At 40.5% G+C, this 11,754-nt stretch overlaps 1 protein-coding gene and 1 non-coding gene across 2 annotated transcripts; one reads left to right on the forward strand and one right to left on the reverse strand.

Annotated features, from left to right (window-relative positions):
- The first annotated feature begins 2,968 nt into the window (after positions 1 to 2,968).
- LOC124165447 lies at positions 2,969 to 5,141 on the forward strand. Its single transcript, XM_046542875.1, has 2 exons — positions 2,969 to 3,538; positions 4,499 to 5,141. Exons 1-2 carry the CDS (start codon positions 3,311 to 3,313, stop codon positions 4,658 to 4,660), a joined length of 390 nt encoding a protein of 129 aa, XP_046398831.1. The 5' UTR covers positions 2,969 to 3,310; the 3' UTR covers positions 4,661 to 5,141.
- Positions 5,142 to 11,378: 6,237 nt separating this feature from the next.
- Trnai-aau lies at positions 11,379 to 11,452 on the reverse strand. The gene has a single exon. It is a non-coding gene; the product is annotated as a tRNA-Ile (tRNA).
- Between the last annotated feature and the right edge of the window lie 302 nt (positions 11,453 to 11,754).

Here is an 11,754-nt window from a genome sequence, read left to right on the forward strand (position 1 = left end):
ACTCATGTCGAGCTGGTAACCGCTTATCAGCTGCTACCCTGCCTATTGCATGAGCCTCGCCTGGCTTGCTGTTGTTCATAATCTTATTAGGGATTACTCCCTTCCATAAGCAGTTCTCCTTGAACGAGTCAGTGAGCCGAAATTCTTAATGACCTCACCAATTCATGAGTCGTAGGCGGTATCTGTCACGTTATTTCATTTTTATTTTTAAATTTATGATAGAGTGGGTGAATGAGGATGATTTTTTTTGTCGTCGTAAATTATCTTTCCCTTCCAACTGCCGACAAGGATTAGATTAGGGAAAATAACTGCAAAACCGATAGATTTAAGATTTCCGCGCTTTTTTCCGCGTACAGTAAGTGCCCATAATAGTTGCATGAGTTTACTAGTGGGACAGTTTGACTCGGACTAGGTAAAAGAGACTCTACGTGAATAGATAATAACTTACTCTAATTGTCAATACTGAAATTGCATTTCTTGGCATGTTATAACTCACGCATGAGTCACTAACTACGCTTACTTTTCGTCTTCTCTCTTACTAACTTCTCTTTTTTTCCACGATCAATAAGAGATTATAATGGCAGCGATAGAACTCATGCATAGAATGCATGACTTGTAGTGTAGCCTACTAACCTATGTAAAACTTAATGCATGTCTCTTAATTTTATTATTATTTCTAACAGCATATGGTAGTATAATTTGTTAGTACCTACGCGTGACGTTTTTTGGACCGTGTGGTGTGCATGTGGGAGTCCAATTGCATGCTGGTGATTGATCACCCCCTGCCAAACACCCAAGAGGTGGCTCGAAGGGTATTGTGTAGACGTAACCACTTCTTTTATTTGCACGATAGCATATTCGTTTCTTTAAGCACTTCCCCAGTTTCTGGACTGACCGCATCTTGCTGCCCAAATGCGCACGGCAAGCGAGCGTGTTTATGATTGAGGCTAACAATAAGACGAGTGCCGCATGCCTGGTGTGGGATCATCCCGTGCTACACACCCTTGCGGTGGCACGGGATGCTTGGACGGTATCTCGCAGGTGTAGTTGTAGATGCATTTTTCTGTGCCTCTATCTGTCGCCTAATTATCGCGCCATTCGCTGCGCTTCCGCAATTAAGTTAATGACGTCACATACTCATACCAATGTACTCCTCCTTTTTGCCTTGGCCTCGATTCTTTCGTTGTTGTTCACAATCTAATTAGGGAATCATCTCCTCAATGAGCGGTTCTCTGTGAACTATTCGATGAGCCGAAATACTTAATGACGTCACCGATTCATGAAACGTAAGCGGTAACTCTCACTTTTTTCATTTTATTATTATGACAGATTGAGTAAGGATAATCTTTTTGCCGTTACATATATTTCCTATACAACAACCGAATTTCTACCACAATATTGCGTTTTCGGTTCGGAATTTTCCTAAGTTTTATTTTCAGATACCCATTACCAAAGAAATTTTAGACTCATTTAGATATAGATGTATCCATGACCAGCCCATGTCCCCCCCTCTTTGGATCCGTTTAGTGTAATTTATCTACGAAAACTCAACGGCGATCCAAAAATGGGTCGGTTTTGGGAACGCAACTCGTCCCCCAAGGAGCAGCTACAGATGGCGATATAATAATAAAACTTGGACAGGCGCCCCAGAAGCAGCAGCTAGCAAGCCTCCCCTCATCCTCTCTTACGATACGGTTGCAGCTTACTATGACGGAAACTCTTCCGCATACGGTTTCAGCTCCCAGGTGCGCACATAGACTATTCGTTTACAATTTCCTCACCGAGCTTTTCAAGCCAAGAAGTGCAATGAATGTGAAAAAAGGGATACACTTTTACGATTAAGTTGTGCTTTATCGTTATATTATGTTATTTAAATTTTAGATTAAATCTTTTGAAATGGTTTTAGGGTGAAATATTTGCCGGCTTAGTCAGGGACATTATTGTAGACCACAAAGAACAGTGCTCTGGAAAAATGCCGCAACAGAAATTCACCGCGAGATGAAAAGGGTCTTTCGTTGAATTGTTTCCTTACTGTACCGTAATTGATTTCATAAGAATTATTAATTATTTATAAATATCTACGGGTTTTCTCCCACTTCCTCTCTATCTAAATAAAAAACGAAAAAAACGATTATTTTCATAACACGTAGCCAAAGGAAGTGCTTCCCAGAAATGTCCAAGACTCAAGAACCGGAATTTTAGGCTAATTATTTGTCATGGGGAACTAGTTTACGATAGAATTGCCTTTTATTATATTTTCTCCATTTGGCAAGTATCGCTTCCGTTTGTGAAACGCCAAAAGCGTGTAAAATTGGACCTTAGTTTAAAATTTATTTTTATTTCAATTCGTTATATTGGGTGCCTAAAATGTAAATTTGTAAAAAATTTGTAAAAATAATTATAAATTTGAATTGTATTACCAAGTGGAAGCCTCTGAAAAACGAAATTTTAAGGAATTCAATATATATTACTTATCGATTGGAACAGAACATTTCTGGCTCCGTTTCCTGGTTGTCATAAAGTGTGCCTTGGAATTCAAGTTAAAGATAACCCAGAACTGCAGCTAACATATCGACCGTTGGCACATCTTTTTGCTCTTCGCTGATCATGTTATAGCTTAATGATTAAAATTGATGACTACACATTCATATTTCAATTATTGCTTCACGAGGGTGAAGTAGCTTGTTTTCCAACTTAGTATTTGAACAGAGAATGGTTGTGAGGGGGATAGAACCGCGGTTGGGAAAGATTATTTGAATATGTCCGGTCCTGAACGTCAATATATTTATTCTAGCTTAAAATTGCCCAACATAATGGGCTAGGCTTAGAATAGGCTTCCACACTTTCTCTTCAGATGTCGCAAACAAGTCTTTTCTGGTCTAGCCAAATGTTATGCCCGACACGAATGCAGAGACGTTGTGGCTAGTTGGCGATCGTGGTGGCCCGAGGTGGTTTTAGGGTCCTTTAAGGCTCAATTACACTGGGCTAGTTTACACGCTACTCGCCGGCGACTAAACAAGCTGGCTTGTTGGCGAGTGAGCTTGTTCCCGAGTACACTGGGTTTTTTCCACTCGCTCAGTAGCCAATAGGCTAGCGTGTGGACACCACCTGTTTTTGCCTTCATCCGTACGGTTGAGTGTTTACTAGTGGTTTGTGTTCTGTAGTGTGCAAGCAGTGCCCATCATGAATTGGAATGTGAGTAATATTTCTTTGTTTTTTACAAGTTTATGAACCGTATGTTGCATTGTGGAACGTAAAACATAAAGACTACTGCAATAAATCGTTGAGAGATACGTTGTTTCAACAACTCATGTCTGATTTGGAAAAACATAAGTTGTTAGGGTCAATGGATATGAAGCAGGTTAAGGCTAAAATAAAGGCCCTCAAAGATGTCTATAGAGGAGAATTGGCTAAAATTGAGAAAAGCAGGAAGAGTGGCTGTGGGACGGATGATTTGTATGTACCTAAGCTACAGTGGTTCAACGAAGCAAGTTACTGGAGTGAGGTTTTGGCAACTAGAAGCAGTACATCAAATTTGGTAAGTAAATTTATTAACACATCAATGTAGCATAGTACAAATGATTTTTTGGTGCTCAGATACATTGTTTAAGGTTTCTTTAGTCCAAGTTTCTCCCATTGCCAGGGTAGAGGATTAACTTCCGTGAAGTATTTCATGAAATCTTGTCTGACTTCCAGAGCAGTTTTACTTGCATTGCTATTGCCTCGTATGTTTACTGGTTGTATTATGTTAGTTTCTTGCCTCCATTGACCTGGTGTAACATCTCCTGTGCACAAATTTTCTCTGTCCACTGCTTGCTGTGGACAGTAATAGCCTGGGGAAGTTTTTCGAAGCCAGTTATGCAAACTGCAGGCAGCCCAAACTACTCTATCAACTGTGTCGGTTTTTAGTTGAATTGGTCGGGAGAACACTCGAAAACGCCAGGTTAGTATGCCAAAAGCATTTTCTGAAACTCGCCTGGCTCGGGATATCCGATAGTTAAATATTTTTTCTTCATCACTGAGTCCATGCTTACTAAAAGGCTTCATCAGATCAGTGCGTAATGGGAAAGCATCGTCTCCAATGATAACAGAGTTCTCAGGAAACCCAATGGTTTGATTTTCAATTGCAATGTTGAGAGTACTATCCCTAAATATTGCACTGTCGTTCGCTCTGCCATTTCCTCCTACGTCTACATATGTAAAACAGTAATCAGCATCCACCATTGCAAAAAGTATAATACTGTACGCTTTCTTGTAGTTGAAGTTTTCTGAACCTGAACAAGGAGGTCTTTTGATGACCACATGTTTGCCATCAATCGCCCCACAGCATCTGGGGACATTCCAGCGTTGGAGGAATAACTTTTCAATTTTTTTCCAATCCTCAACAGTTTTGGGCATCTGAAAAACGAAAATAATTTATTATAACTTCTTTTCCAGCTGAAATAAGTAAGTAACATATTAGTACTGTCTTTGTTGTAATTGTTGTGCCTCTTTTCAGGACCTAAACCAGTCTGAAAATTCAGAACAAGGTGTAGAAGAAGAAACTGATCCTGATGAGCCTGGTATACCAGAAAATACGCCGGCCAAGAACAACATCACCAAATCGTCTCCAATAATGAAGCCACCTGAACCGCCTAAAAAAAATTTAAAAAATCTGTAGATGTAGCAGACAAAGAAATATCGCAAGCTATTCAAAAATTAGATGAAATTGCAAACAAAACTACTGTGGACAAGCCGTATGACGAGTTTGGCAAGTATGTAGCTGCTGAATTGCGTCAGTTACCTACGAGAGCAGCCATCATACTACAACAAGAAATACAAAAGTGTATCACCAATAGTAAGTTACAGTTATTGGACAGTGAAACAGCTCCAGAACAATTCGGTAGATATCTTGAATATCCTCAATCAGTTGCTTCTAGCGACGAGGCAAGCAGTAGCTCAAGGCAATCCCATGATGGCGAGGACATATTGAGATCATCAGTTTTGCAGTCGTTTTCAACATTTCAACAGCTGTATTAATTTTCACATGTCAACAGAATTAGTGCTTTGGACAAATGGTGTATTAAACGACTGTATTAATTTTCATGTTGTCAACAGAATTTTTGTTCATTAAAAATTGTTTATTATATAATTTAAAACTTGGAATGTGTTTTTATAATTATTACGTCATTTTAAAACCAATTTTTGTCATTCTGCACTAAAAACAGCTGTTTATGACACTAGCGTTGAAGTGCTAAAGTGGCTCTTTTTCTCCCTAGGTAAATAAACATCATTTTGATGATCTTTATATGTCGAGGGCAACGACCTTTTGACACTTCTGTTGTGTATTTCAGTTTTGCCAGCTGTTGTTGTCGGTTCACACAAAAATGGCCACGGCCATGAGCTCGTATCAAAAAGTGTCACTTTTGGACCTAGTGATGAAATATACTATTATCAAAACAAGGGATGTGAAAATTAATCTAAAAGGGTCATTCCGAAAAAAACAACTATTTCTAATTTAGGATGTTTAAACATTACAAAATACTGTACTTATCTTTTGCTTTACCCATTTTTTGCTTTCATTTTCAACTCGGGTATAGAAAAACTCTTGAGTGTGTATATAGGGCCTATATATAATTATCATAAGAAATTTTCACTTACCTCGATGAATGGTCGAAGAACACAACAAATTGCCGTAAGTACATAGGGTATGAACTTTGATATTGTTGTTTCTGGTACTCTAAATAAGTACTCTAGAGACTTGAACGAATCACCAGTCGCTAAATAACGTAATGTTATCTCTAGTTTTGTGGTTACGGGGATTGCCATCCTCAACTTTGTGTTCTGTTTTGACAACATTTCCTGTACCATTTCAAGTAGTTCATCAAACTTATCAGCTCTAATTCTTAGTAAATTTCTATAACCTGCAGGGTCCTCGTTCTTCAATTCTTTAACTAATGCACTTGATGCGCCAAAACGAAAACGTCTTTCTACCCATGGTTTCACCCAAACTTTCCTATTTTTTCGTTTTGCACTATGTCGTCTTATTAACGCGTTTTTTAGCACTGTTGACACGACTACCACTCCCGCGAGAACCACTTCTTCCGACATTTTCTACACAACTGCTTCTTGTCGCTTGTGCACACGCCACAAGCAACTGTGAGTACACTTGGCTAGTTTGCAATCGCATTCGCTCAAAAGCAGACAAGCAGCGTGTAAAGTCGCCGGCACCATGAGCTTGTTCAGAGCTTTTTTAAAAGCAGCGTGTGAGCGAGTGCGGTGAGTACACTTGGCTAGTTTACAATCTCATTCGCTCACAAGCTGGCTTGTAGCGTGTAAACTAGCCCAGTGTAATTGAGCCTTTACGGGACATAATAAAATGAAGGGCCGCAAAGCAGTAGCGGATACAGAAAAAATTCGAGGGAATACCTTTAGTTGCCTTTACTTTTATCGTAATAAAAAAATCAAGTCACATGCAAAGCAAGAGAGTTTTAATTAAAGTGGTTATGTAAAAATAAAAGACAATGCCATCTTGTGATATAAAATAGTTAAAATTGTGGTTCTTCAATGTTTGGCAATACGGGCGGCCCCACAAGGGGGGGGGGGCGCCCCTTGCGCCCCCCATCTGCCACTGCCGCAAAGCCCTACCTTAAGGCCTGGTTACACGATACATTAACACGTACGGGTTAATGTCTAAATGTATGAACGCAAGAATGAACGCCAAAATGCACCGTGTAGCCACCCAACTTGTGCGAATGCATGAACCGAAAATAGAACCTGTTCTAATTTGGTTCATGCATTCGTACATGTTCCGTTCCGGTCCACCAAAATCATTCACGCAAACGTACATTAACTTGTACGTGTTAATGTATCGTGTAACCAGGCCTTTAGGGGCGTCAAGTTTTGTAAGATCACTCCTAACCAAAGAAGTGGTGTTAATAGGGGATAAGGGTCGAGTAAAAATCTCATGAGTATGTAGACATGAGTAGACTATGTCATGAGTAGTGTAGTTTGTGGATTTCTCCATTTTCCGGGTTATCGCCGCGTTTCGTGGTCAGAGGTGACGACAGTTTCGACGACTTCGACCTGAAGACGCCAGGTGGAATCCTGTCGTCTTCAGGTCGAAGTCGTCGAAACTGTCTTCAGGTCGCCATAACCCGGAAAATTGAGATAACCCGGAAAATGGAGAAATCCACAAATTCTGTACGCCACGGAAGACTCCGAGACAACGAGGAGTGTAGTTATGTAAATTTCCCTTCGTAAGTTCTGTAAATAAGAGTATATACGATTTAATGGGTTTAATGTATACCGAATACTAATTAGTACCTACTCGTTGCTATTAGCATATTATTAAGCAGCATTTTTTCAATTCCTCGGTCTCGTTGGCTTTTGAGGTGTTCGATAATAAATAGACGTCATTGAATACAAAGGGATGAAGGTGACTCGAATGATCGTGAGGAGGTGTTGAAAGGAGGAGCAGTACGATAGAGAGATAGATATCTCGTTTTAGGGGTGTGGAAGGGCGAAGCACACTGATCCGGTTGTATTGTGAGAGCTATTGTACTTAAGCTGCGTCGGTCATGAACGAATCGTGCAAATGAACGAATAATTTGATTGAATGCAATGAATTGAATCATGCTTCTCTGGTGAAATCGTTCCAAAGGAAGGACATCTTTCGTAATTGACAATGAATTCAAATCCAGCTGAGTTGGTTGTGGTTGGTTGCGTTGCTTAAAAAGTCGAATGATGCTGCTGAAAGTCACATCCGCTGATATAACTAATTCTTACTGGGCGATTTATGTTCAGCAGTTTCAGAGTCTAGCAGATTTGTTTTTTGTGAGAACTGTGAACAGGAAATTACTTGGAAGACTAGCTGGTATCCTGGAAAGTTCATCAATGATGAAATCAAAAATCACTTAGATCCACTCCGCATGCGTCATAAGTCAAACTCATTTTACAAAGTAACTTATTTCTACCTAGCAACCGTCACTTCTTGTTTTTTGCAACCTTTTTCATCATGAAGCGCACTTCAGGGATATCCTGTGTTGATAGTGAGATATCGATTCGGAGCCACATATCTACATAATATCCTACTAGCCATCTCATTGGTGTTTGACAGGGGGTGAGTATATGCCATAAACCATGAATTGCCGGCCTCGGTGGTGGCGGGGTAACGTCCTCGCCGGCCAAACAAGAGGTCGCGGGTTCGAGTCTCGCCTGGGTAGGTTTCCCCTGTCCAGGGCTTGGTTGTTAGTGTACGTTTAATTGTTAAATTTGTTGAATACCCCGATGTAAAATGGCCAATATGAGCTGTATTCGGTGGTTTGAGAATAAAATAATATAAATAAATGCGCTACGTTTTCGTAGCCGTCGAAAAAAAAATGCCATTACATGTTCGTCTCACGGAAGATAAGTACGTGATACCTACCAGGACCCCCCCTGACACCCTCGTGAGATTGTATGAGAATCGGCTTGAACCCCTTCCGCTCCCCCTAAACGCCTCACTTATATAATGGATGCCCCCAAACAGGCTAAAGAATCACGAATCCATAAGGCTTTCTTTGATTATGAACGGTTTTTAAGAATCGAATCTCGTGAACCGAATCCTCGGAAATGAACCGAAACCTCCGCCTCTATATTGTATACATGTGAGTGGGAGAGGGGGTGGGGGACGGAGGGGAGTGAGGTCCGCCACAGCCATCGACCTGTCCCCTCCCTCTTTCCCCACCGACACACTTCCCCTCTCTCGCCCCGCACAATGCCAAGGGGAGAAGGCAAACAGCTGATTCCCTTCGGCGCGCGCACGCCTTCCGAGCACGCGGCCGACTTCCAACTCTCCCGCCCCGCCCCATATCTCTCTCTATCCCATTCGTCCCTTGGAGGACCACGCCTCCAGACTTCAGCCCCTCTTCTCCTTTCTCTCTCCTTCCTTCGTCAGCGCAATACTCCCTATCTCTATGTTTATATGTCGCACGCAAGCGTTCTCTCCTCGCAGTTACCATATATGAAGCCTGGTTTTTCACAACGAAGAAGACTGAATATGGCAGTGGCGCAGCGAGGGGGGGGGGGGGTTTGGGGGATAAACCCCCCCCCCCCCCCCCCCCAGAGCTCAGAGAAATTTTAAGTTAAACCCATTTTACTTATTTGGATTGATATCACTAATAGAATAGGTTAAGGATTAATAAAAGATCCCCAAGAAAGCCGTAAAACTCACCATTTTCAAACATTCATCTTAAAATTTCGAAGCAATTTATTACTCTCGGACCTACCGCTTATCCTGGTGGGTATTCCATACCCCCACACACACCGGTCTTAATTGCACCTAAACACCCCCAGCCTTGATTCCTAGCTGCGCCCCTGGAATAGGGTAGTTACCTTCATCAAAGAAAACGAAATGCATTGATTGCGATTCGTTACCCACCGTTAGTGTATTAATAATATACAAATTATTTGGTTTCAGAAATCCCAGTTTGGACGAATGTTAAAGGTCAATTTTAACCTCATTCGAAAAAGGCGATGCTCTCCAGATAACGTGATGTCACAGGGTCTAGATGCTATGCGAGTTGCCAGGAGTTTTACATCGCCTGAGATTACCAATGCATGCGTGAGGCACAGAGCGCAAAAGACATCTCTTAATAATCACCTATTAAAATTGCCTATGGTCGGATAGTTGCCTTCGTTTGATAGTGTTGAAGTTAATTAATTTTGCTAATTTAAATTAAAAGAAAGCAACAGAAGAATCAACTCCAATGGATAGGGTATTAATAATCCTTATTTAAGCCCAGGGCTATCTGATAGCAGGATACTCAGCTACCTGCTAGCAGCCTGCATTGTAGCGGCGATCATGGCCTCGCATCAAGGTGGCTTCACACGGCTGTTCCCCGAAGCAGAATGACGTCACACGTGCTTTTCCCAGCATTCGTACTTAGCTGTCGCGCGCGTTTTCGCGCGCTTGAAAATGTTCACTTTTTATTTAATAGCGAAAAATAGATATCGCAATGTAAAAATTTAAAAGCGTGAAATACGTACTCCAGGTGTAATGATCTTCCGATTTAGGCAATTAAAAAAAAATAGGAAGCCACCCTATTTACCAGGGCCGGTGTAAGTGGTAAGGAAAGAACGCGGCCGTGTAGTGCGCCACGCAAGAGGGGCGCCTAATCTTTGGTTTTTAAGCTATAAGAATATCACTTTCAATAGATGAGAGCAAGCACGTTATAAGTACACGCTGAAATTTAAGCCTCCACCCTTATTCCTACACTATTTGTATTTATTTTAAAATGTATCCAAAGAGAATCCCATCTATCTCTCAGGTTATTTTTTTAAATTGGGGGTGGAATGTTGTTCGCTTACACTAGAAAAATGTCTAGAACCGTCGCTGGTTTTAACTAATATTTGTGATATACTTACCGCCCTTAAGTTATCCGCAGTAAATCAATTCATCTCTGAGTTAGTTGACACTTTATTAGTCCAGGCTCGGGGCTCCCAACAACAGTTTACTTTCAGGCATTTGGAATTATGATTCTCAATTCCAACTACATACCTGTTCACTGCCTCACCAAGTCAATTTTTCAAAGTGTCTTTTCTATATCTATATCCAAGCAGAGTTAATATTTAACAAAGTATATCGTTGAAAGTATTTAATATTTAACAAAGTAAACATGAGGTAAAAGATTTTATTTTTGAATTGCAATAATAATTGATATTCTTTCAGGATTGTAGTACGAATGAATTCTAAGGAAAAAGGTCTGAATAAAGGCGGAATAAATATGAAATTAACTATTAACCATTTTAATAACAGTAACAATAGCACTATTTTTTGTAATCGTTTCTCTTTATAAAAAAATGAATTAGTATTTGGGGAAGAACGATACTGGGGAGTGTATATGACCGTACGTGGGACGAAAACTATTTTCATCGGCATTTTTCCTTATCGAATAATCTTTAGAATTTTCAAAGCGGAAAATGCACTTTTAAGCCGGCCCTTGAGCTTACTGCGGATATGAAACTATTGAATCGGTGGAATGCTCTTTCAGAATTTGATAATAGCTTGCATCTGGAAAGCACCAGGTCTTTAAATATAATGGAAATCGCCAACGTGATTCTCAAATGCGTTTATATTTATATTGTTCAATTCCCCCCGCGCAGGTGCGCTTTACTAGTATTTTTGTATACCCAGGGATGATACTTCTAGTTCCCTGCTATGATGAATCCTTCTGTACACCTTAATAGCCGCAAAAAGTACTGAATTCCTTCAACACCTGACGAACATAATTCCCCCATTCTTTAGAACTGGTGGGAAAATGAAAAAGGTTTTGTGACAACTTAAGTTCTGGAGTTGTCATTTACAATATGGGATATGAAAAAATTAATTTAGGTGATAAAATTCGTAATAAAAAATTTGGCCCATGGGGGGATCGAACCCACGACCTTCGCGTTATTAGCACGACGCTCTAACCAACTGAGCTAATGGGCCACATATGTGCGTTAGGGGAAAATACAAAATTCAAAATGCATATAGTGTATCTGGTCCCTTCCACGATTCACATTTTTATTGTCAGGCAATGGGAATCACCTACATATTCCGCTGCACATCATTTTCGTAGTCTAGAATTTCGCGTCGGTCAGGAATGGAGCCCATATTGCTGGCTTGGAAAGTAAATTTTCTCCTAACACGCGATGACGAGTCAGCCTGAAGAAGATTAGCTAAAGAAAACATAACAAGAGGCCGAAGTTTCGTTTTCATCTGGAAATATTATATTATTTCGTCACTCATGT

The sequence above is a fragment of the Ischnura elegans genome, chromosome 9, assembly GCF_921293095.1.
Source record: "Ischnura elegans chromosome 9, ioIscEleg1.1, whole genome shotgun sequence".
Classification (NCBI taxonomy): Eukaryota; Metazoa; Arthropoda; class Insecta; order Odonata; family Coenagrionidae; genus Ischnura; species Ischnura elegans.